General features: G+C 49.5%; 1 protein-coding gene across 2 annotated transcripts in view; it reads left to right on the top strand.

The window, feature by feature from the left end:
* LOC144176057 (pseudouridine-5'-phosphate glycosidase-like) overlaps window positions 1-27266 on the top strand; it is a 307408-nt gene that overhangs the window by 21450 nt on the left and 258692 nt on the right. For both annotated transcript variants that reach the window (XM_077705179.1, XM_077705180.1), the window contains exon 2: window positions 23224-23317. In XM_077705179.1, coding sequence (XP_077561305.1) covers window positions 23224-23317 — 94 coding nt within the window. The remainder of the gene's footprint in view (window positions 1-23223; window positions 23318-27266) is intronic.

Raw genomic sequence — 27266 nt, 5'->3', positions numbered from 1 at the left:
TCGGGCACGTGCTTAGACTTGATCTTCGCTGCAAATTGCATGGTGGTCCCGTTACTTCACCATCCACTACCCGTACACTTCAGCGACCACAAGGCCGTCATCGTTAACGTTACGCCGCGTGTTAAATAAAGAATACATCATACGCGTTCCTCACACATTTCACGCAATTAGAGAATCAACCAAGCGGAAACACGAAGTGAACCCGCAAGATGCGTCGCATCTCCACAGGGTTCCCCTCGCGGGAGGGTGGGGTAATTTTTTTCTTACCATTTCTTTTTTTGGTTTTTTAACATGTAGTTTGACCGATTGTATACATTTACGCTTTTATAATGATTACAGCTTGAACTTCCCTGATATCTGCATTTTGTGTAAATGCAGGGCATTACACGATCCTGGCGGGAGTAGGAGGAGGGGGGTACTTGGCAAATAATGCTACGCATTAAAAAAGCAAAGGCATATCCATGAACGCCTCGCGCTTCAGAGATTCGCGGGGACAGTTCGCTTTGACACAAGGCGTTTTTTTTCAGGATGCAGAGCAAGAATGCACGGAACTGTAACCCTAAACAGCTTCGACGTAAATGAACGGAGCAGTCAGCGCACGTCCCCTCGCCCAATCTTGCTTGTTTCGACACAGGGACCCAGCACACCATCGAGTCTCAACCGCCTCTGTCATAAACACGAACACGGAGCCTACATAAAGGGTTTGGTATCCAATATATAGGTACAATTGCTTGCAACCAGCGCTAGTCATCATGGGTAGCAGGTATAGCTGTATTAAATCTGCAACAAAAATTGCTTCCGACCTCACAGGAGCTACGGTGTCGTCATGCCGAATGCAAGAGTTTGAGCTCACGATTTTGCAACCGTAATACACGCGTGAATTTGAAAACACTGAATGATAATGAAATCAGAGTCGATCAGAGCCCCAGTAAATTCCTAGCACGAGAGAGTTGTGAGGCCATTTGAGTTCTGAATTCATTTTGAGTTCTCAGCCCATTTTGAGCTGTGAGTTCATTCTGAGTTCTCAGCCCATTCTGAGCTCTGAGTTCATTTTGAGTTTTGAGTACATTTTGAGTTCTGGGTACATTTTGAGTTTGTGTACGTTTTGAGTTCTGAGTGCATTTTGAGTTTTGAGTCCATTTTGAGTTTGAGTCCATTTTGAGTTTGGGTACACTTTGAGTTTTGAGTACGCTTTGAGTTCTGAGTACATTTTGAGTTTTGAGTCCGAGTGAGTTCTGAGTTTTGCGCTCACTTTGAGTTTGAGTTTGAGTGAGCGCATATGTGCTGCTCAGCATTGAGTCTGAGTTTGAGTGAGTGGTGATTCGAGAAAAAAGTTTGTGATTGAGTTTGAGTGAGCCGCGCCAACTCTGCCGAGGTATGCTTCTGGGTGTGGTGCTGACGACTCTCGAAGTCTTCGGCGGCCGCCACGAGTCTTCAGGGCAGCATACGTTCGCTGTCTACGCCACGCTTTCACTGCCAAGCGAGGACGCTTCTGCTGGCCAGCACGCTGTTGAAACACCAACTACAAACGAAGAGCACGCGATGCACGCACGAGCAGTGAAACGCATCCTCTGCGATTCCGGCCCAGTAAGCGTGACGGCGAGCGCTATTGGGTGATGTAAGAAGCCCTGCAGTGGTGTGGCTGAGCCAGCCCACAGGGCCGGGAGGAGAGGCGCAGGAAGCTTCTCTTTAAAAATGGTTGAGCAAAAATGCGTGGTTGGTGTGCCAACAAAGCTCCGGAGGAACGAGTTCCGGATTACAATACCCTACATGGCGGGTGGACGCCCTCTTTCTGTGTGGGTTAAGCGCCCTCACGATAACGCCAACAATGCAGGAAAGGGAGAAAAACGCCGGGAGCTTGTCCACAAGTGTTGTCGCCCGATTCCCGTCGTGTCAAGCAGAAAACAAGTCTTGTCGTGTCAAGCAGAAAACAAAACAAAAAGCATAACTAAATAACACAATGCTTTTGAACTCGGGCAACGTAATCGGGCTTAAGTGCCCAACGATTTTTTTGAGCATGAATGACGCAAGAGTCGTGGCCTGTTGACGTCCGCTGCGGGACCTTTGTACGCCAAAATGCGTTTTTTTAGTAGCTGTAAACAACTTTTTAGAAATAGTAATTTCTGCGAAAATAAATTAAAACAGACTCCTTAATATCGGAATTTGAGAGATTTTAACGCCTCCATTTATGTCCTTGCTCATTAAAAAAAAGAGCATGCATTGTTTGCTATTGTTTATCGCATTATTTAATTTAAAAACCCATATATGCCACCCTACCTAGCTTTCTCGACCACCATTATATGCCATCAGCAACTGATATAATGTCCTCACAGGCCGTCGAAATGAGTTGCCACTCAGAGAGCTGTCCGGCCGTTTTAACAATGCAGCCTATACGAGTTTGCCTGCGTTTATATTTTGGAAGTTTAAAAAGGCCTTTGCTATTCCAGCCATGAAGTCCTCCTTTGTGAACGGTATAAGTATTCCACGGCCATTTTCTGTCTTCTCCGAGAAGTTATTCGTGTGACCCCACCTAAGTTGTTGCAATAGCCAGCATTAGAGTAACACAACTAAACTATAGTTTAGTGGCATTCAGCAATATTTTGTTTTGGCCCCTTTTTTCTTCACCCTTTACCTCAACAATCTCCGTGATGTCGACCAACACAGCTGCCCCGTTTTTCGTTATGCAAATAGGCCCCATCAGCTTCACGTCATGACGACTGTGAAGATGTAGCTCCTAAGGAATTCATCGTACTAGCGGGGATTAACACGGGGACAAAGCTAAATAAGAGACTAAACACACGCCAGAATTTCAACTCAGTTTATACCACAGAAACACGGAAAACGTCTTTATGTACACGATACGTGGAAACGTAATCAGAAAAATACAGTAGAAAACAAACCAAACAGTACCGTAAAACGTCACTCTTGCTCATATCACAAATGTCCACCCCAGTGCCCGCCCATATTACAGGACGTAAATTAATCGGACGCGTGTATAGAAAAATCGCGCTTCTCCCATTGTTGTCCATTGTGTAGCTGCATTGAGTAATTATGATGATAATGAAATGAGTGGTAATGCAGAAACTTCACGTTGGTTTACACTAGATAACGAAATTATCACGCTTTCATAACTCATTATTTATTTATTTATTTATTTACTCTCAAGGCAATACCTTACAGAGAGGAGTGGTGAAAAACGTTTTACAAACAATAGAACAAAATGAAGCAACATCAAAACGGGTACGCGTGTAAGGTCATCTTGAAGTTAGTCGTGTCGATGATTGTTGCGATGGAAGCAGTTAGGTGGTTCCAATACGTGTTTGTACTTGGCACGAACGAGCTAAAATGAAGATTTTTCCGGCTTCTTGGAATTCCAACTTTGAAGTGGTGATCGCTGCGGGATGAAATGTGGGATCGCGGCGAAAATGGTGAGTTACTTAGCGAAGGCATAGAATGATAAATCTTGTGGAAGAGGCACAGGCGTGAAATTTTGCGGTGATGCGTCGACGAAGTTGATTTCATGTGAGTTACGCTTGCCATACGGGAGTGATTTGACAAAATGAAGCGTGCGGCGCGATTTTGAATGGATTCTAAGCTATGATATCAATGTCAACCTGTATATTCCGGTTATTTTTCCTGTTATTGTATTCCTGTTATATATTCCTGTTATTTTTTATATTGTCTTCATTATTTCTGCTCTTGCAATTATTCGACTTGCCTTTTTATTGAATTTCAGACACATTTTAGGTTTGGTGCTAGTAAAGATTGCCGTTGTTCGTTTCCCCAAAGTCCAGTAGCGACCAGGAACCCAACCGCCCGGGCTGCGGTTGATTTGGTAGGAGGCTCGCAGGGCGCTGGTGTTGAAGTTCTCGGAGATGGTGGCCGAATTGATGAACTCGAGGCGTTTGTAGTTGATGAAGGGAAACGAAGAGTTTATATACAACTATTTACATTAGGATAACATAGGGAATAAAACGGAAAACTTCAAACTCCAGTTAGAGGCTAGTTCTAAGTGCGTACAAGTCAATCTAACTTCTGAACTTCGTCTAACTCTCCTATCCTCGGAGCGTACACAAACCGCTCGAGAAACGACGGCCGGGACTCTGTTCCCGCCGCACGATCTGTCTAGTTGCGCGGTACACAGCTGTGCCCTAAACTTCCGACGCGATCCTCTAATCTATCTCTTGCGTAGGGGGCTCACAAATCCCAACCTAGCTTTAGCGGTCGAGACTCCTTGTCTCGCCGGGAACTGCCGGGAACCTGCCTAGCTGAGAGCTCAGACAAGAACGCTGTTGCGCGGCCAAGTTCGGCCTTGTAACACTTCGGTATTACTCTTTCTCGGGCACGCCCCCCTAGCTTTGTTGTTGTTGTAAAATTTATTATGAATAGGACGGCACTAGGCCTGTTGCGGTGGGAGGGGGAAAAGGGAAGGGGGTTACGTGCGTCGCACTATGGAGGCTTCACACGCAAATGTCCACAGTGAGAGTAGAATTCTCTTGTGGTCGTGTGTTGGCCGGATCCAGTCCTCGTATGTTGATACAGATGACGGGCGATGTTTGTCACGTGCGTCCTTCAGTCCTTCACAGTCCCACACCAGGTGACGCATGTTGGCCGGCTGGGCGGCCAAGCACACACTACACTGGGGCGGCGAGAAAAGTGGCGGGTTCGGCTGCTTGGAGTACTTCTGTGCGTGGTTCCACCTTGCCACCACGTCCTCCGTGACGGCAAATCATTTCGTGCTTTCACCACGAACACGTGGGCGCCCCGGGGAAGACCCTTAGGTAGGGGATCCTCAAGGGGTGGTACGTGGGTCAGCAACTCTTTGGACCTTTCAAGCTTGTTCCTTCTTCGCTTCTCTTCAGGGCTATGACTCAGGGCTTTGAGAGGAGTGAGCTCAAGCTGCGAGTGGTGGGGAGAGCGAGCCTCACTGGCCAGCTTGTGCACAGTCTCATTGCCCGTGTTGCCAGAGTGTCCGGGTACCCAGAGGACCTTGACATCAATATTTTTGTTCCGTTGTAGTTCGTGGCAAGTCTGCTTTATGGCATATTCCGTGAAGGTCACTCGCGGGGGTCCGACCAGGTTTTTGAGTGCCGTAGCACTGTCCGTTAAAACCCTGATCGGTCGTACTTGCTTGGTGCCATCTGTAGACAAGAATTCAAGCACCCAGAGGAGGCTAAGGTGAATGGCTCGGAGTTCGAGTTCTGCGGTTGAGGGGGCTCTTCTAGAAGGAACCTTTCTGAGCGGTGGGCCCCGTCCTCTCTTCTCGCTGCCATAGCTGCGATTCGGGTCTCGTGGTCCCATGTGCAGTCTGTATGGATGCGTAGCTCCTCCGGGTCAGGTTTATGTGCGTTAAGGGCCTGTGATATTGTTTTTCGCTGCAGGGCGTATTTCTGTACGTTTGTCTTGCGCGATAGTGGCTTGAGATCTGTTATTTGGATGTCTTGCCACGGAGGAATGTGGGGTGGAACATCTTCTAGTACGGCTTGCATCTGAGGGTCTTCATGTAGTAGGAGCCGCTGTCCTTGGAGAGTGTTCTGACGGCGGTCAGCCGCACCTTTCCGTCGATCGTTTATTAGCTCCCGCAAAGGTGAGAGTCGCGCATAACGGTACAATTCGTCGATGCGCGTGTGCCGTGGCAGGCCGGTCACTACTCGCAGAGCAGCTCTATACATCGTTTCGAGCTTTTCAGTTTGTCCTTTCGTCAGGCGGTAGCACAGAGCACCATACGTGGCGCGTGAGACGAGCACGGCCTGAACTAGAGTGCGGGCTACCTCCGACGTGGCTCCTCCAAATTTGCTTGCGAGTCGTTTGATCAGGTGGAGGAGTTTTTTCCATGTAGGCGCCAGTTGTCTTAAATTAACCACTCGGTTGCACCTCCCCGCTCCGCGATGGGTATACCGAGGATCCTGATCCAGCCTGCGTCTGGTCGCTTGAGTGGTCTCCCCTCTACCGAAAGGGATACCTTGGCTCGTTCTTCAGGAGTGCCTGCGATCAGGATATACTGTGTCTTCTCGACCGACAGCTGCATGCCGGTATGCTCGAGGTGTCGCTCCAGGGCGGAGAGTGCCTCCTGCAGTGCGGCCACAGCCAACTCCGTCTTTTTGTGGTCAGGGGCTTCAGTCCAGATGGTAATATCATCTGCGTACAGAGTAAAATGCACACCTGGAATTTTTGAGGGTTCTTGGGTGAGCCCACGCATAACCACATTGAAGAGCAAGGGCGAGAGAATCGACCCCTGTGGAACCCCAACGCAGTTCGTGAAGCTGGTTGGTTCTGTATGCCCAGAGCGAATCTCAAAGGTTCGATTTGCAAGGAAGCTTCTGATGAAGTTTAACATCCTCTTGCCGGGATACGCCTCATGAAGTTCCCGTAGAAGGGCCTGGTGAGTCACGGAATCAAACGCTTTTTTGAGGTCCACCGCAACGAGAATGCTCGGCTGGGAAAACCGGTGAGGGCTCAAGATTCTCATTAAAAGAAAGAGGCTATCATGAGTGCAAAGATTTGAACGGAATCCAGTCTGATTTGGGTGAAAGTATTCTGACACTTCTTCCAGGTAGTGATTGAGCCTGTTTGTGCACATTCGTTCTATGAGTTTGCACACTGTGGAAGTCAAAGAAATCGGACGTAGATTAGGAGTCTCAGTGGGACCCTTACCCGACTTCGGTATTGGCGCCACTACGGCATGTTTCATTGAAGGGGGCAGTTCACCACTAATCCAAATTGCATTGATGTCGTCAAGTAGGGCTTCCTTTTGAGCTGCGGGTAGGTTACGGAGCATTGTCCATGTGGCCCCGTCTTTACCTGGGGCACTTTGGATCCGCACCTGTTCTAGGGCGGTGTAAAGTTCGGCGAGGGTGAAGGGCGTTTCCAACTCGTTCTTTTCATCGACTGGCTCATTCTCGTATATATCGGGTGATGGAGGTTGTACAAGCTGTGGGAAAAATACGTTCGCTGCCTGTTTTTCAAACTCCTTCTGGGAGATCCCCTTAGTGAGGAGCACTGTTTCGACGACACCTTGCGTTTTACGTTTGTCACTGAGGGCGTGAAATGTACTCCAGAGTCTGCGGAGTCCCGTGTCCTTTCCGAAGGACGCACAGTGCTCCTCCCACCGTTGCCGAGTTAACTGTTTCGTGTGCCTTCTAATTTGAGCCGTTTTGTGTCTTATGCGGAGGAGGTCTTTGTATGCCTTGCCCCCTTGATTGTATTGGACTTGAAGTTGTTCTCGCGTTGCCCATAAGTTGAGTAGGTGCTTGTCTGGCGAGGGGGTCTCCACGTCCACAGTGACCGTAGTCGCTGCCGCCTTTGCTGCGTCGAGGATTCGAGTGACGAGGGAGCTCTCGTGAGCCTCCTCGACAAGCTCACGGAACTTATTCCAGTCTATGCAGGTCGCTTGTCGGCGTTTCTCTCGAACGAGGCCACGAAGTTCCAGCCAAATTGGGTAGTAATCGCTGCTCCAGGGATCGCTATTGCAGCGCCACTGGCGAATCATATTTTCAGTCGCCCACGTTAGGTCAGGGGTAGTGTTTCTTTGCCTTGAGTGAAGGACGGCGCGGGTTGGGTAGTCCAGGTCGTTAATGAGGTAAAGGTCGGCTTCATTTGCTTCGTCTTCGAGGTTTTGGCCACGAACCGTAGTGTTCTTATACCCCCAGGTGGTGCTCGCAGCATTGAAGTCTCCACCTATTACAATTTCGTCGTTTGGAAACAAGGTCCTAATTCTGCTCATCCACTCGAAGCTGACTCTGCACCGCCGCCCAGTATCAGGGCGGACGTAGACAGAGATAATCAGCAACGTGCGCCCCTGCGCTATTCGAGTGCGCACGGCCACCACTTCTATAAATTCGGTACAGAACTCTTTCGTGTCTATTTGACAGTGCCTGACATCATTTCGCACATAGACCCCTGCCTGTGCGATAATTTCCTTTCTGCCTTCAACTGGTTCGTGTACAATGCTTGGAGTGAAGTACCCTTTGTATCCACACAATCCTGGCCCTGTGCCACGCGTCTCCTGCAGGAGTATTGCGTAGGGTTTCTCTTCAGCTGTACGTAATCTTTCACTGAGTTCGGCAGCGTTAGCTTGGAGGCTTCTGCAGTTCCACTGTAACAGTTGGATATTGTTCGAAGCCATGCTGAATGGAAGAGGCTGTGGAAGCAGGGCCTGTTGGCGGGGTCAGTTGAGTGAGTTGGCAATATTCGGCCATCAATGTGGGTAGTTGCGTGCGTAGTGTTTTAATCACTATCTCCTCGATTTCACTCTTGACGCCGGAAGCATCTGGGGTCGCTTGAGTTACGGGTGTGGATAGCCTTATGGACGCCGGTGACTGGGACTGACGCCGCCGCTGTGCTAGCAGTGTTTGCCTGCGCCGCCGCTGCTCTTCAGCCTGGCGGTGCCGTTGGCATGCCTCTTCCTTTTCAGCTTCTTCATTGTCTCGTAGTTCTAACTTTAGGCAGTCGAGCTCACGCTGGAGGTCCTGTATGCGCTGACGAAGCTCAGCCGATGTTGCTTTCTTCTTCTTTGACTTGACACTGTCGTTCTTTGTGGCACCTATGTCACGTTGGTTACCACGAGGCGGCGCTTTGAGGCTAACGGTCTTGACCGGGCCGGGGCTGACGCCTCCGACGGCAGTATCAGCAGTTGCGGGTTCAGGCAACGGGGGAAATTCGTTGAGGTCGTTCAGTTGTGTGTTTATGGTGCGCTTGCAGGAACGGCTGCGTGACTTCCTTTTGACTCGTTCCTTGTTACGCTGCAGTCTTCGTTCCCGTTCTGGGCACTTCAGGTCAGTGGCGAGATGACCAACCTCTTTGCACAACGTGCAGAATGTGGCAGAGGGCACACAAGCACCCTCTGCGTGGGTCCTTCCGCAAGTCTTGCACACGCCCTCATTGGGGCAGTGGCGTTGCAGGTGTCCAACACGGTGGCATCTGTAGCACACCAGTGTTCGGGGTATGTACGGCGCCACTTTGCACAGTTCCTTGTAATTTCTCACTATTTTTGGCGCATGAGTAGTGTCAAAAGTCACAAGGGCAAAATGACTACGTTCCATTCGCTTAACATCCAATATGGTAGCAGTTTCACAGGTTAGATGTTGTTTGAGCTCGACGTCCGTGTCGCTGGGATCAACCTGGATAACACCGCGGGAGGTACCTCGAGGATGAAGTAGCTGAGCTTCAATTTCGAAGGGAGAGCCATTCAGGTGAATATGAGTAAGCTGACTTACTTGTTCAGCATGTATCTTGTCATAAAGGGTAACGGTTATGGCGTTACTCCTCACATCGAGTTTGGTTGAAAAATACGCGTTCAAGTCGGCTTGCGACAAGAGTTAGTCAAGCACGTCACTGAGAACCTTGCGAGGAATATCTTTCATCGACTTCTGCCCTCGAGGGCGGAGAAGGACAAAATACCTTTCTTTCGTGAGTCGTTCAGTAGCAGCGGCCGATCTCTTCGGTGGAGCTCGGCGAGACCGCCGAGAACGCTTCGTTTTCCAATTTTCTTGGTCGTCGTCGTTGTCACTTTCGCAGGTCGCATAGGCCGCTTCATCGTCATCTACCTGATGTTTCCGCTTCTTGGCGTCCGTTGAGGCAGTCCTCCGTGGATGGAGAGCGTCGGTCTCCATGGCCGAGGCCATGCCGGCCGGCGCGGCGGCCGTAGTCGACGTTAGGCCTAACCGGACTCCGCTAAGCCTGTGTTCACAATAGAACGTCGTAACTCGGGCAGATTCAACGCTAGCGAAACCTACTTTTCAACAGAGGGTCCCAAACCTCTTAGAAGCAATTACGTAGCATTTAAAGGCCCTACCTTGGCGCGTTCAGTCTGTGGGGATAACAAAAACGAAGCTCTGCGTACCCACGTCTGGACTCGAGGCCCCCTGGTGGCGGCCTCCCCCCCTAGCTTTCGTACACGCGTTAGGGAGGGCCCAAATTCGCGTAGACAGCTGTCCCTCCGCCGTTTTCGGAATATTCAATATGGCGCCACAACCTTCGGGTCAAAAGACGGCACGCGGGCGAGCAGGCATGCGGCGGCGAGGGGTGGCGGTGAAAAGCGGTGGCTATACACTATGTACATGGACCCGACGAGGGAGGGTCGAGTCGACTGGCGGGTTCAGCCAACTCGACCCCTCACGCGTATACATGAGGTCCATTCAAAGAGTCGAGCGAGGGGGCCGGGGGATTGCCGGAGAAGGAGCTACCATATTCTTACGATTCTAGCTCGGTCCTTCTTTTGCTAAAAGCTAGCATTAAAATTTGTGTGCGCGTTACAATCAGGCTCAAAACATAAGCAGGTTTTAAATCGGCCAGCAACGTTGCCACAGGCTCGAGGTCCTCGCAAACTCCAACTAAATTCAATAAAAAAATCTGTCAATATCACATGAGTGAATTTCGGCGCACTCATTCCTGAATGACCGCCGACTCAGCCCGACGAGCGCGTCAACCCACCCCCTGCCTGCGAGTCGAATGGACTCGCCCCGACGGCTCTTCGACTCACCGCGTACGCTTATACGCGTACGCTTATTTTTTCGTAAATTTTTTAGTGACAGGAAAAGGTAAAGTTTGCTTTGAACTGTCTGTACTTTTGATTTAGCGTATGTTTTCAAACACATTAGCGTCAGAACAACTGCACCTTGGCGTGCGCAAAGCCCCAAATTTGAAAAAACTGCAGCCCCTGGAAACCACGCGTCGCCCGCACCACCCTCGCAATTTGCTTCCTTGCGAAGTACGCAGGCTAGGACAGAACTAATTGCCCTTCTGCACGATTCCCTGGCTCGCGCAAAACTCATAAAATTATGAAATAAAACAAAAAAATTGACGTGTACATGCATGTTCGATCCCTCGTAGAATCAGTCAGTAACGAGTGCTCAGGTTTCTTGGAATGTTTTATTCGTTGTTTTAAACAGGAAGTTTATTGAGATGGTTGTATTGGAAAGAATTCTGCCGCATACAAAATGCTGCTCGTGACTCGCACCAACTTGAACGTTTTACCATTCCGTCTGTGTTGGTGCTGATTTCGGGCATATGCCCGCACTTTCTTTGTCCCGCGGAGATCCAAGGATTTTCCTAGTGACTTTTTAACACGACAGTGTTTTGTGTCGGGGTACACCAAGATCTCACTGACGTAATATCCGTCACGGAAGTGACGTCGCCAGAAAAAGTGCCAATGGCACGGCGGCGCACGGATTCGATCCACGAACTCTCTCGCCTCTCGCCGCAACGGTAGGTACGAGGCGGTCTGCCTCGTACCTACAAACTTGGTACAATCTCGGACGTCAACAACTCCACGAACGCGCCTTATATTCTTCCATATGACTAATAAAACGGTGCTGCAGGAGAGGCGAAGCGAAGTAGCGCATCATGACGCTAATGAGCGCCGATAGTCGGCGCCTCCATGCCAGCGCCTTCGCGTACGGGGACGCGCTGTAATTGGGGCACCCTCCGCTGTCGCGTTGTTCCCATGACCGTTATGTGTTTGAAGCTGCTGTTGCTGTGCATGCCATTTTTGATTTGTTGTCCAGGAATAAAACGGTTATTTTTCTGTTTCTTGCTTGTCGGCGGCACTTCATCTGGCGGGGTCAGGCTCGCGAACCCTTCGCACATGAAGGAGGTTCCTTCAACCTTCAACTGCTGCAGTGAAGGCACCTTTCACTTTCGTGTTTTACCGGTTCCTGTGGAGGGATCAACCAATACGGAGCATTTCTTAGGCTCGCCTGGTCCTCCGTCGTTGATGGCGGCACCGTCCACACGCTCACTGCGCATGCGCAACTCTCCTCCTTACACCCACAGCTCCGCGATACTACACTATACAAAAAAAGAAATAGTTAGCGGCGCCCGGTTTCGATCCCATGACTCTCTGGCCGCAACGGGAGGTACGTGGCGCTCTTCCCACTGCACTACAAACCGGGACGGGAGCATGTGCTACGAACGCGCCTTATGTCCTTGACTCATTCAAACTACGTCAAGAAGCTACTGGATACAACGAAGAATGGGAGGCTTAGCGCAAAAAAGACGAGGACGGTGGCAAACGTGACAGGCGCTACTAACAACTGAGTTTATTTCGAAAAAGCACAAACATATAAATAGCAGGCATGCACTGAAGAAAAAGAAAGGAAAGGAAAAAAAAATACACACATCACGGTCATCTGGCGAACATCAGAGAAAAGTATGTAGAAATGCACTTTCCTTATCATAAATAGACAGCGACGGTACACCTACGCACATGGGCCCTTTTCTTTTTATGAAAAAAGCCTCGGCAACCTCACGTGCGGTAGCATCTCTGCTCCTTTCGATTATTTTTGTTTTGTCCAGATTGGGTTTACAGATTGGGTTTACAGAATCACAATCTTTACAATGTTGAGGCAAGTGCGAACCAGTTCCATTTTTTATCGACAAGGCATGTTCTCTGAGGCGGTCATTAATGCATCGGCCGGTTTGGCCGATATACACTTTACCACAAATCAGAGGGATCTCGTACACAACACCAATCGCACACTTAATAAACGGCGTGACATGCTTCTTCTCGCATTTTTTGCGTTTCATCTCTGGCGCTATTCTTGAGCACAGCGTGGCAAGTTTCCAGGGCGCTGAAAACACAACCGGTATGCTGTACTTGGAAGCGACCTTCTTAAGGTTGTGTGCAACTCGGTGCGAGTACGGTATGACCGCAGGCCTTGGCTCATTTTGCAAATGCTCAGCATTAGCCCTTTGAGGAGCACCTTTCGTTTTCTTTAGCAAACCCTCCGCCACGGCGGTAAGGGTTGAGCCCGGAAAGCCAGCAGCTTGAAGCCTGGCCATTTGATGGTCAAAACTGCTTCCCATAGCATGCTCACACGATTTGTACAGGGCAGACTGAAGGCACATAGTGGCGATGGCACGCTTTACAGTTTTAGAATGAGCGGAATAAAAAGGCAACAGTTCCTTGGAGGTTCTAGGTGAGTATTCCCAGCACACGTGGTCGTGAATAAAAGTTAGGTTAATGTCTAAAAACTGGAGTCTACTGTAAAGGGGTAGCTCATGTGTAAAATTTAAACCCTTCCCGCCCTGATGAAAATGACCTAAAACTTCCGTGACTGTGTTAGGATATGTTACTTGGTCCTGTTTTTTCAAAAGAACCAAAAAATCGTCAGCATATCTGAAAACCTTAAAAACTTTGTCCCCTTCGAGCGATTGACTCAGATCCCGATCAATGCCTGCCAGGAAAATGTTGCAAAGTGCTGGCGCTACACAAGAGCCAATGCAAATACCCTTCTTTTGTCTGTAAAGCTTATTTTCGAAAGATATGTGAGTGGCACTGAGGTAAAATTCAAGAAGGGACTGTTAAAGATACAACGAAGGCACGCGAAGCTGAACGTCAACGGAAACGACGAACTGAAAACTTTAGAGGGGGATGCTGAATTTCCCCTGGGAAAGCTGTGGCAGGAAGCGCCATGCGCCTTGCAGCTCAACCAGCCCCGTCCGCAGCGCCTTTGATGCTGATTGTGGCAGGATGCCCCTAGGGATTGGCCAACCAAAGAATCCATCACGAGATAGGTTCGCGTTCAACCACCGTCGCCATCTTCCCGTATGGGAACCGCCGAAGAAGAAGAACGGGAAGACAAAGCTTCGAAGAGGAGGGCGTGTACATTGCTCTCAGCCGGTGCACCAATGTCAACAACCTTTACCTCATCAAAGCTGACGGAGGCTACCGATTCTACCGCAGAGACAACATCGACAAGAACATGATGGACGAGTTTCGGCGCCTCGAGAACCACCGCCTACTCACCGTAACACAACAGCACTTGCGTGCCTTTGCCACCGGTGTGGACCCGGACGCGGAATTCCCTCTGGCGCTAGTAAAAACCAGATCACTCAACATAACGGCAACACAATGGAACCACACGGAACCGCCACGATGCTTCGCATCCTCATCAGGGTTCCCTACGCGGAGATGGTGTAATTTTTTTTCGATAGTATCCACAAGCACAGCGAGTCACAGCTTTCCAAAATGACCACCAGAATCAATATTTATTCATTTTCATATTTATATCTTCTTGTGTTAGGACCGTCTATTAACGGGATGTTACCCAGCGGCCAGGCTATGCTTTAACAAGCACCACTTCTGGCTTAGGGCGGCCCGTGTTGTAAACTGCATATGAGAAATAAAATAGCACGGATATTACTGGCATTATATCAGTTTGGCAGCATTCTGTTCTATTTTTAACAAATGTTAACGGAATGTGCTGCCGGGTGAGATGCTTGAATGGCACTGTGATTGCTGAGAAGCATGTTGCCTTGCTATCATCCTTGCTGCTTCGCTCATTCACTATGCCCGAAAAATCGTTCTGAATTCACACAGGACAAAAGTTACAAGCACGCATCGAAGGCCTATTCATGTACCCTATTAGGATTATACTTGTGCGGTGAAACACCAGCTAAACCTAGTTTACAGCGAGCTTACCTCAAAGAATTGTCCGACTTTGCTGCACCGAAACCACCATCGTACATTCGCTGCCAATAAATTTCACTGGCGCTTCCCCAGATATTCGCGAATTACAATTACAATTGAGTGGCCTATTAAACGTAAAAGGTGGCTTTAGTAGCAGCAATATGGCTCTTAAATTGGTCGATGATGGAAACAATAATATTAAAGTAAGTGAGTTGAAAGAAAATTTAGAGCGGCAAGGCAATGAAATTCGGGACCTCCTTAAAGCGTGAACACATCACCGACGTCGCAAAGGCTTGAATGCACAAAATAATTAAACATGTACTCAGCGAAAGCGCTTGTGGATTTCGACTTACAAAACGTAAATTACCGTTACAAGTATCTCGGCAAGTTTTACAAGGTTTTGCACGTTGTTGGGCCCAAATATTCTGCACAAATTCAGAGAATTATTTACTAATGCGTAGCATTCTTATGCCGCTTGCTTGAGTGCGAGCTTTTTCAGTCAATTTTTTTTTTTGTTTTTCTAAATCCAGTCCGACCATCTCAATTTACGCTATTATAACGATTAGAAGTAGAACTTGCGTGAAATCTGCATTATTGTGGAAATGCAGGGCGCTACACACTTCGCCATTTTCAGTACCTTTTTTATATTTTTCTTGTTCTTTCAGTTTTTCAAGAATTTATTTCTACCAATTATCGCATTTACGCTAATATAGCCATTATCATTTCATTTCATTTCATTTATTTATACTGTTAGCCCAGAGGTGGGCCGTTACAGGGTGAAAGTACAAAATTATTGGCGAAAAGAAAGTAGAACTCCCGCAAAATCTGCGTTTTTGTGGAAATGCAGGTCGTTATGAAATTTTCCAATTTCGGTATTTCTAAATTTTTATTATTTTTTTTCTTCAAAATTTCGTTCGACCCTATTTGCGCTATTATCTACAGGTGGGACTTTTCCAAAATCTGCATTATTGTGACAAGGCAGGGCGTGACACGGCTCGCCATTTTCCGTAATGATTTTACATTTTTAAATTTTTTTTTTAGTTTTTGTAAATTTTGTTCAACCATTTACGCTATTATAACTATCTCCATTTACGCTATTATAACTATTACAGGCGACACCGTGGCCACACCTGCATTATTGTTGAAATGCCATGCGTTATACCAAACGTTCTGCCATTTTCCGTCATTTTTAAATATTTTCCACATTATCAGTTTTTCAAAATTTAGTCCGACCAACTATCTCTATTTATATCTTATGAGGATTACATTTTCAAATTTTACGACATCTGCATAATTGTGAAAATGAAGTGTTCGCAATTTTTCGTAATTAGTTTATATTTTTATTTTTAAATTTTTTTCAAAATTTTGTTTAACCAATAAAAGAATTTATCATCATTTTAGGCCACACTTTATTCCATTTCTGGTTGTCGGCTAGGTTCACCTTGGTTTTAGGGGTCCCGGCGTTTATCTTTTGCACTTTTTTTATGTAGGTGACACAATGTTAGCTAAAGCCACCATTAGTATAGGTTGGAGAGGCGCTTTGGTGTGGGGGTAAGTTGCGGGCATAGCTGGCGACCGAGAATGAGTGTCTGTCGACCGACAGACATCGAGACCAAGGCGACCGAGACCAGGCCGACCGAGAATGCGAGAATGCCCGCTGAGAATGCGACTACCCATGGTACATAGAACGAACTTCCCTGTGCAGGCGTGGCGCCTGTTTAAATCTTGTGTATTTTCTTTCTTCTCAGCCGTAGTGTGAATGTCCTCCATTCAACAATCTAGTTACCGTTGCTGTGAGCTACCTATCCGGGCGAGCCCTCGTATCTGGCGGCCTCAGTTGTAGTTTCCTTTAGCATCGATGATGTGATGCCGCAAACGCTTGATAAGCACGGCTGACAGTGGACAAGGCATGGGAAAATCAAGAAATAAGCCTAATAACGCTATCGCGTTAAAAAGAAACTGATTCTGCCAGCGACACGTCAATTTCTGCTTAGTAGGTGAAATAAAATGGCTTGACAACGCCAGCCCAGGGGCCCTATTCTCGACTGCACAAATTCCCAGGCAATGCGCAATGTTATTTTGCGTAAGCACGACGTAAGCAATCAGTGACGTGCTGCACCTATAGCGATGACGACATGCAGTGTAATTTGATGCTTCACTCATAAAGATCACAACCAAGGTATTATATATTGTGCATAAAAGGTATAAAAACACTTGCCATGTACTATAAAAATTACGACGGTAGCTGAGGCTGGCAAAACACTTTTTTGCAGGTCAAAATTGGCGTAAATATCACAAGGCGATCCAGTAACGTTGATCAAAAAGCGAGCGAAGTGCGGATGTCGAGCTAAAGAACATCACACAATTTTTTTACCGGATCTATTTATTTCTTTTATTCGCTTTTAGTAGCATTGTTGGGCTGTCTGCTTCAATGCAAGCTTTGTTGCGTTATCAAGTTCCTGGCCGCAACCGCCGCCACGCCATCATGTGCCACGTTACAAGTTTATGCCGTGATTACAGAAAAACACAGCCGCGACTATCGCTTGTATGACATAAGAACAGCGAAGCGCTACGCTTGATAACCGCGGAGCGCACCGATGTCACCGATTCACTCATTCGTCAAGCTCGACTTCAATCAGCGCTGTAATGAACAAAAGAGTCACATTTCTTTGTTCTTTTTCTCTTGAGTTCGATCGGAGGAGTGTGGACAAATGCCACGCATTGGGTTCTCTTTGTCATGGAGAGGCTTGTACTGCCCTCTTATGTTGCGGTTACGCCAAACAAATAATTTTTATTTAATTACCAAACATAAAAGCAAAATACTGCATGTTATTTCTATGGTCCGTGATCGCTTACTTGGAAACAGTCGAGACTATAATTTGCTTCGGCAGAAAACATGTTTTAAACCACGCGTCATGCGAAACTGTGCCTGCTGCAAATTCTCGAACCTTTCGGAGCGTGGAAGTCGGGGAAATTTTTTGCCCTATTTCGCGGCAAAAGCAGCCGCCATTTTCAAGCTGTTACGTAATATTACGTCACTTTTACGCAGGCTGAAGTTGCCGATGAGTTACGTGTTGTTACCGCCAACAATTTAAATTATGTCACGCCTTCTCAGCCAATCACAGGGAGGGCGTGTATTACAGCAGTATTGTGGTTGAATAGCAAAGACAAGCTTACGTTGTCACGTTCGGTGCATTTAGTCTACTTTTTGGTGACCGGCCAAGAATTGTGCACTTCACGTAGAGAGAAATAAGCCAAACTTTAGAACTGTTGACAGTAAACGTCATGAAACGTCAGAATGACGAAAGCTTTGTCAACCGGAAGCACGTGACCAAAATCGAAAAATAATCTGAAAAGACTTCCGGCAAATTCCCCACTTCCCTGGGATTTTGTGTAGTCGCGAATAGGGGCGCAAAGCCTCCTAAGTGGCCTTGTGAAGTTCTGCGCACTGCTCATCTGTCCATCTTTCTTCTCTTTTTACAGCAAAGCAATGTTTGGCTAGAATCCAGCAGGTCGTATCCGGAAACAGAACGATGTAGATAACAATCGCACGCGAGCACAGCGCTACGTTGCGGCGCTCACTCAAATCACCGGGCCCGTAAAACTTCACAGCTTCAGCGTATGGAAAAACGTATCATTACAGAAAGTGGCTCTAACTCTTGTTTTATTGAAACAATCCGAAAACAAATTATGACGGTTCGCCGCTAAGACGACTCTAACATTCCGCTGAATCTTATTTCTTTTCAAAATCACATCGTTCACAGTGAAGTTGTAACTGTGGAATTCTCGTCATCTGTCGATACATGCGTTTATACGGGAGGGAAACATGTTTGTCCGGTAGAATAAAAGTCTACTTCGTCAAAGTTTCATTCAGCTAATTAAACAAGAAGGGCAAGTTACAAATTACCGCAAATTACCAACAAACCGCAAATTACAAACAAATGTGTTTCGCTTCGTGCTCCCATTGGATTGCGACCCGGTCTAAACATATATTGTCACTCACATTGAGGCTCGGCACCATAGCTTTGCTGGTCATCTTCCTTCGCATAGTGGAAGGGCACCGTATTTTCCCTATATATACGTTACAGCTCAGTCCAATAAAACGAGTTGGTAGTTAGCGGCTGTCCTGTCATGTTTCTTGTATGCGTACGTTTTTTAGCGCTCCAAGCATGTCACTAAGCTATTTCTGCAACTGAAAATAATAGTATGGCCTCCTACTGCAGTTTCAAGAAAACAGGTGGTGCCGCCTGGTAGCGGCCGCGGCGTTTTTTCCAATGAAGCAAATAAACATCTAAAACAATATGCTACCGACCTTAATTACTGCACCAACAAGGCAGCACTCCCTTTTGTTACGTTCGCCGTTTTTATTTAAGTATAAATATTCCTCGTGTACGGGAATGCATGCTAAAACATTTGGTAAGGCACCACTTCTCTAACACAAGCATCATCTGCTTGCGGTGCCGACGTGCCGGAGAAGAAATAACACCAGATAAAAAAAAAAAAAACAGAACCATAGGTGCGTTTGCGTATCTGCAGGCCACTTGGCGTGGGACCGCTGCGACAAAATGACGTGTATCGGAACGAGTGTTTATTTTTGTAGCTCCCCGTATAGACTTCTTCTGTAAGTGTAAGTGTCCAAGCTTGAAGAAACATATGCAGCATCCCATGTATATGCACATTTTTATAATCATGCTAGCAAAACATAAAGATACCTTTAAAACCAAAACACAACGAATCTAAATGTTCACGTTACGCAGCGGCACAGCAGTAAATAGATGGACACAACCGTCAGAATTCGGAGACTCGCATATGCAGCTTTATTGAAATCACTCTCAAATATCTCAAACATATGGTCCTGTACAATTGGTAGTTTGCGTTTCTGCTACAGTAGGTCCAATGAAACTAGTTTAACTATAGCTTGTTGCGCAAAATATTTTGGCTGACAGAGATAAGATGCATGAGCACATGAAATTATACGTGCCCTGGCATGTGCTTATACGAACAATCACGTACAAATCTATCAGCTTGGAAACGATTTCCATTATTCCAAACCGTTTTTTTTTCATCGGCACTCTTGAATCTCCCGCTGGTTATGCGTCGGTAATCATCAGCATCATCATCATGTAGATTTTCCGCGTCATTAAATCTGTTATCACCGCGAAGGGCAGCCATGGCCCAGGTCTTCCTTGCGTCGTTCTTCCGCAATATTGTGGCGCCGAAACCCGGTCTCGAGAGGATCGAACGAAACAAAGGCAGATGCGACCGCTGTGCGCCCACCATGACGTCCGCTACCTCGTCTCAGGCTAGCGTGAGGCCAGAGGAGCCTCTCGAGTCCTCCTGCTCTATGACGGCGACGCAAGAACCAGTTCCATACGACGCAACGGGAGATGCGGAGAAGAGCTTATTGCCCCAAACGGAACAAGCGAAGACAATCAAGACTACTTTATCCGGAAACGTTCGGCAAGTCTTCGTGAAAGTACAAGCCATCGTTGCAGTGCAGGATTCAGCCTTACGAAATGCCGAAGATGAGGCTCAGCGCAAGGACCTGCCAGTGGGAGCCGGCTACGAGGTAGCATCGGGCGTCCCAACACAAGACAGGTGTGAGGAACGTGAGGTTACGCATGCCGCAGACAACTACAGTTCGGCTGCTTCCGCCCAAGCAGCAGACGAAAAATGTGAGGTAAAGGACGCAAAAGAAAACGTCGAAGCGACACCGTACGCGTTTGAGGACATCTTCGTTGCAGAATTCATGAACAGAGAGCCATTACTTGAAGATTGGGAAACCCGCGGTAAGCACAAGACCGACCACAGAGCCCCGCTAGACTCGCTGCACAAGGGATACCGCAAAAGCGAAAGTCCTCAGCACAGTTGCGTTCGCGCTGCAACGATTGTGCCGGAATATTGAAGTACGCCATGGTACTCGTTAATAGCAGACGTGAACGTTGCGCGCGCGGGAGTGTGTTGAATCTCCCGCTGGTTATGCGTCCGTAATCATTAGCATCATCATCATGTAGATTTCCAGTGTCATTACATCTGTCATCCCCGCTAAGTACAGCCATGGCCCTTCTTAGGTCGATCCTTGCGTCGTTCTTCCGTAATAGGCACTACGAATGCGAGGGGAACCTTTCGTGTAAAATCATAGTTACCGTTATGCGCCCTACCATGTCCAGGCCCGTGGCTATGTCGAATAATAGTTACGTAAACGTAAAGCGGCTTTCGTAAAATATTTCTCGCGCGCAGCTACGTACAAAATTGTTCGCATGTTAAGTAGGCGTTTATAAACATATGAACGCATAAAAAAGGCATCAAGCGACATGTTTTGAACCCATCCAACGAACACTCATCGTAGTTTCAGTAGTTTCAGGTAAAGTTTTGCTGCGCACTTGTAGTTTCAAAAACCTGCCTCTACAAACCGGAACCTTCGGCTCTTGAAGCCGCATATCCTGGGCGTCGCAATGCATACACACGAACATTCTGCCGCAATTCCACGCACACAACGGATATCAAACCACTTCCTGACACGGACAAGGGACAGTGGAGTTTCCACGAGCACCGTCAAGTCGCGTCGCTGGTCTTCTCCCCACTAAGTTGTCCAACTGCTGCTACATTATGCCAGTTGGCTATGCCCTGACCGAGAATTAAAGCCGAATAAATGAAATCCACTAAAGAGTAGCCGGCGCCGTTGAAACGGTTGGTGCGTAGCGCCGTCAAATCATGCTCTTTGTGGGCCTACGGCACCAGAGAACCGTTTCTGTATTGGTGGAGCATTAACGCCTTTTCTCTCACACACGCATTATCCCTTCCAGGAGACGCTGCACACACACAAGCACACTCCTGCACTCCTCTCTTTTTAGATGCAGAGCATATGATTCACTCGCCTTGTCCCTCCGGCGTCGTCGTCGTCGGCGTTGTCCACCCCTCCCCCATTCTCCTCGCCGCGCCAGCTGCGCTCTCCGCCGCTCACCCCCTCTCCTCTCCGATAGCGAACACTCTCTCGCGAGGGGCATTGGATTGGATTCGATTGGATTGGCTTGGCTTGGATTGGATTTGGATTGGATTGGATGAAAGTGGATTGTGTTGGATTGTGTTGCGTCATAGCCGCGGCAGACGCGCTGGGGCCGGCGCATGTGCAGTACTCTCTCCTCCTCGGTTTCCTCTCCTTCGGGCGCGCTGCGCATATAACCGGTGTGCCGTTCTCCGGAGAAGCAACATCCACGCTTGGCTCAAACACCTACAGTCCACGCCGCTTTACAAGTACGCCAACGTCGTCATCGACTGGGAACGGCTTACGCAGTCCCCTCAACGTTAACGCGCTATAAAACGCGGTCCCTTCGCCGCTCCGCCTATGCGTCGCATCTACACAGGGGTTCCCGCGAGGGGAGGTGGGAGTTTTTAGACGCCACGCATCTTATTCACCCGCCTTGTCCCTCCATCCGGCGTCGGCGTCGTTGTTGTCGGCGTCCGCCCCTCCCCCATTCTCCTCGCCGCGCCAGCTTCGCTCTCCGCCGCTCACCCCCTCTCCTCTCCGATAGCGAACACTCTCTCGCGAGGGGCATTAGATTGGATTCGATTGGCTAGGATTGGATTGGCTTGGCTTGGATTGGCTTGGATTGGATTAGATTTGATTTGGATTGGATTGGATTAAAGTGGATTGTGTTGGGTTGTGTTGCGTCATATCCGCGGCAGACGCACTGGCGCCGGCGCGTCCCCTCACCATTATGCGCGCTATAAAACGCGGTGCCTGCGTCGCTCCGCTCCATCGTTCCAGCGCCGTTCCTCCGCTGTCCAACGCTGCAACGTGAACCCCCTATGCGTAGCATCTACACAGGGGTTCCCGCGAGGGGAGGTGGTAGTTTTTTCCTCGAAAGTGGGCTTGCGGGCCTTTTTATTTTTATCTTTCATTTGGGCGAATCCACTTGTGTTCAGTTGAAGCCGTTGCAAAATTACAGTGTCCATGCTGCGCGGAGACAGTCCCGCGCTTGTATACAACTGATTTTGCTATGATGAATCGCTTGCAAAACATTGTATGTTTTTTGAAGTGCTGTTTGGCTGTTCGTATCGCACTACAACAGAATAGTGGCCAGTCGTTCTTTCTATTGCACTGCACAGCAAGAGAAAGAACGAATGTTTCAGTGCACACTACTGCACTGAATGCCAAGCAACAGGGCGTCGTCAGCTCCCGGAATTCAGAAGTTATGCCTATGTGTCCGCAAGATTGCGCTGACCACAGCAAATTAGTGGTGCCGCCATACCAGCGCACGAGGACCATAGAACCAACGCGCGCTGCCGGTGATGGCGCATGGAGCACAAACTTGGCGCCTAACGAAACAACTGGAAAGAAATCTTTGGCCAGCTCAACGAGCAATGGAACTAAGGATAATAGGGGTAACCCTCAGGGACAGGAATCGAGCCTCCTGGATCACGAAGCAAACTCGAGTAGAAGATATTATAGTTCAAATCGGGGGGAAAAAGTCCTTCGGCTTGACATTTATTGAGAAGTGACAACCGGTTGACCATTAGGATAACCGAGTGGCTACCGAGAGACGGGACTAAAAGAAAGCGAAGGCCGTTGACGAGACAGATTGTAAAAGTAAGAAAATTCAGTAGAGGGAATGAAATCTGGCAGCGTAGAGCAGGAGCGTGTGGGGGTCAATGGGAGAGGCGAAAGCGTCATACGGACAAATGTACGCTGTTTATTTTGAGTCATTACATAAACCCTCGAAGACATGCGCTTCTTCCCACCACAGTGTATTTAAATTAGCGATGTTATGCGGCAGTATTTGTAGAATAAAAATTGTTATTGTCTCTTTCAGGAGATGCATCTTCGGGCGAGCCTGCACAATCTGCGGCGCCATTGGATAACCTGTGGGCCCAAAGCGACCCCCGTTCGCCATTTCTCTAGAGCAGGTAAATGAAGCAGTTTCCCTGCCGCCAACTTACTTGTCCTGCATAAATGTGCCTAAAATAGAACATGCACAATTATTTATTTTTTTAAACTCACACCGGCAAATACGCAAAACAGATCGTGAGAACCCTGCCGAATATGCAAGAGTGGCAACTTTGGCATCGTGCGTAGTACTTTCGTTCACTCGTGAATATTACTGCATATGTCCGAATCAGTAGCAAAAGCATACCTTGAGCTGTCTCTTTTTAACTCGCGTATTTCACGATAGCAGATGCACACAGAGGATCCCTCCAGGTGCACCAGTTCACTGCTGTGAAAGGAACTTGTTTCGATTTCGTCAATTTTTTCTCTGTTTGATGGGGGGGCGCTGCGATCACCGAAGAGACAGGACGTGCTCACATCGGCTCCTGCTTTTATGCGAACTATTGCAACGCTAATCAACAGTTACCCAGATATAATTGGTACCAATGTGTCCGTGAACGTACGAGGCATCTACCGGTACCAGATTCGACCAAGTGGTACGTTGTTTTTACGATTTACGAGGACTTTATTCCCGCGACAGCGCCGACCTGCCGCTAAGCCTAATCGGCCGGCCGCTAAGTGCGGCACGTAGGCATAGCCCGGCTAGGCCTAACGCCGGCGTGGCGTTGGAGCAAGACGAGGTAGCCACCGAGATGGAGATGATTACATCACCACCACAAACGCTACCGACCATCGGCCCCAGCAGCAACAGCAGCGGCCGGATGTGCATCGAGGTACAAGAAGAGGAGGTTCCCTCGGAAAAAATCAACGAGAGCCACGGTTGGACACACGTGGGACGACGCATAACAGCACCGACCGACCTAGACGGCACTCCAGTCGAGGTGCGCCAGTCGAGACCTAAAACGAGGGAACACGCAGCCAGAAAGGCAAGGTCAGCGGCAACGAAAGCAGCGAGGATGCCCGAGATACTCCGGAAGGAGGAAATCAAGGTGATCGTGAAGCCGAGAGGAGGCCTAAACATCTCGAGAACGCAGTTTTCGATCGTTGCCTCGGCAATCATGGCAGCGGCGAGAATTTCGAGGGCGGACGGGGCGGCGGACACCTTCTGCCCCAACGTGCGGCAGACCATCATGGTGGTGAGCACCCCTGACGAGGGGAGAGCTCTGTCCTACGCCAAGATCCAGGCCATCCACATCAGAGGCAAGTGGCACGAGGTAGGAGCATACCAGACCACGCCGGACGGCACGGTCAAGGGCGTGATCACAGGCATACCGGTCGAGGACACCTCGGCGGAAATCGACCGGAGCATCGTGAACTCAAGAAATCCGCTGGCGAGAGGAGCGCAGAGAATCGGCAGCTCGGCAACCGTCATCGTGGTATTCGTAGCCGAAAAGGTACCGAACTACGTATTCTACGGCCCGGTGGTCACGAAGTGCACGTTCTACCGGAAGCACTTCGACGTATGTAAGCAGTGCGACAAGGTAGACCACAGAAGAGACGTTTGCCCGACGCCGAACGCGAGGGTGTGCTTCGACTGTGGCGCCGACAACCCGGCGGAGGGCCACGAACAGATGTGTAAACCCAAGTGCAAACTCTGCGGAGGGCAGCACCCGACCGGCAGCAGAAGCTGCAAGAACAGGTACAAGACCCGTACCTGGTAGCCAAAAGGAAATGGGAGCGCAAGATGGCGGAGCAGTAGCCGCAGCACCAGCTGGCGCCCCGCGAGTTTCCGCCACTTGACGGCGCAGCCTGCGGCAGCCGCCTCCATGAGTCGCGCCCGCGAAGCGAGAGCAGGAACCGAAGCCAGAGCGCGAGCCGCCAACGCCGTGCCCGCTCGCAATCCAGGGACCGAGTCAGCTGGGCCGACGCGACAAAGTCGGGAGCCGCCAAGAAAGGGCAGCCGCAGCCGCAGCAGCAGCCCCAACGACGACAGCAACAGCAGCAAGTGGTGCCGCCAAAGCAAAGCGGCGGGAAAACCCAGGACGAGAGCGATTCGATGAAGGCGCTAAGAGAGGTGGCCGAGCAACTCGGGCGGAGAAACACCGAACTGGAGGCGACGGTTGACAGAATCAGTAGGGAAGTGGAAGAAATCAAGAAGACGACGGCGGCCATAATGCAGCGGATACAAACGCAGCCACAACAACAGCAGACACCACAACCGGCGCAACAAGTAGAGATGGAACTGGAAGCAGAAACGAACCCGAGGGCGGCGGCAGCGGGCCGCGCGCCCAAGGGAAGGGCAATCGAGAATATAAAAGAGCGTAAACTCAGTGAGAGGATGGACAACCCGAAGACAGGCTCGACCGGATGGAGAAGAGGCTCGCTAACTTCGAAGAGTACGTCCAAACGACGTTCAACAAGTCGATAGACGACTGATTCACCTCGCTCGGGAGAACGTGCCAGCAGCTGGCTATGACAGTGCAAAATCTAGCGACGCAAATGGCCAACCTCCAACAAGCATGGACGGGAGACCCACAGCAACAGCAACAGCAGCAGCAACGACGAGGTGCCTCCTGGTCTGGCACTGGAATTGCAACGGCTTCGGCGCAAAGAAGGCGGTACTACAGCAGCACCTACAACAAGTACCGAGAAAGCCTGACGTAATCATGCTGCAAGAGACCCGCACCGAAGAGGCCAGACTCCCAGGATACCGGACCCACGCCAGCCCGTCCAGCTCGCAAACTGCCGCCGCTAGGCCAGGCCGGGGGGTTGCACTCTGGTCCGAAGGGGCATTACATACGTTGGGCATGAACTACTAAGCAAGAGCACGATAGAGCACACCACGGTGGAGGTAATCACGGAAAAGAAAAAGAAGAGGGAGAGCACATTCCTGACGAACGTCTACAGCAGCCCGTCGCACGGCAGACAGAAATTCAAGACGCTGCTACACAAGGCGAGGAAAACGGCGGGGCCCGGTTGGTAATCTGCGGGGACTTCAACGCGCAGAACCGGGCCTGGGGCTACCCCAGAACGCTGGCAAAGGGCAGAGACCTAATGCAAGACGTCACGGACCTGGGGCTGAGCCTAATCACCGACCCCACGTTCCCCACGAGAACGGGCAACTCGGTCGCCCGGTACACCACGCCAGATCTCACGTTCGCCAGGGGCAGGAGCGGAGACACGGCGAAGTTCGGGTGGCGGAATACGGAACGCGAGTGGGGCATCGACCACTATATCGTGGATGTCACCGCACCGCTTGGGGCCAACGAACAGATCGGCAAAAGTCCGCGGAAACACCAGTTCACGGACTGAGACGCCTTCCGACAACTGCTGCCGAAATCACGGACATCGAGGCGAAATCACGGACATCGAGGAGTGGACCAACGAGATCGTGCAGAAGACGAGGGAGGCCACCAGGGAAATCGAACCGGACGTGCGTGTCGACAGAGTGGACAACCGCTTGGCCCACCTAATCGAGGCCAAGCAGTCGATCACGGCGAGACGGAAGACGCAGTGGACAAAACAGAAAACTGCGCAAGAAGATCGCGGAACTTAACCGCGTGATCGAGTCGCACATCAGGGCCCTACGCGCGCAGCAGTGGAACGAAGCCTGCAGCGCGGCGGATGGACAAATGCACTGTGGCAAGACGTGGAACTTGCTAAGAAACCTACTGGACGAGACCAAGACCAAGTCTCACCAGCACGACAACCCGGCCAAGACCCTCCACAGGGCGCTGGCCGAGCACAGAGAGGCCGAGGTGAAGAAGCGCCTCGGCGACAAGTACCTGCTGGCCACCCCCGCGGAGACACACTCGGACTACCAAGCCGAGACCAACGAGCGGCTAGACAGGGACATAGAAGTGTGGGAGGTGAGAGCGGCCCTACACGACCTGAACACCAATTCCACCGCCGGACCCGACCGCGTGACGAACAGAGCACTAAAGAATCTGAACGAGAGAGCAATCGAGAACCTCACGGCGTACCACAACAGGTGCTGGCAAGCCGGGAAGCTGCCGAAGCAGTGGAAGG

The sequence above is a fragment of the Haemaphysalis longicornis genome, unplaced genomic scaffold (assembly GCF_048455015.1).
Source record: "Haemaphysalis longicornis isolate Haplotype H1 unplaced genomic scaffold, Haemaphysalis longicornis Haplotype H1 scaffold_3, whole genome shotgun sequence".
Classification (NCBI taxonomy): Eukaryota; Metazoa; Arthropoda; class Arachnida; order Ixodida; family Ixodidae; genus Haemaphysalis; species Haemaphysalis longicornis.
This window is presented reverse-complemented; position numbering and strand designations above follow the sequence as displayed.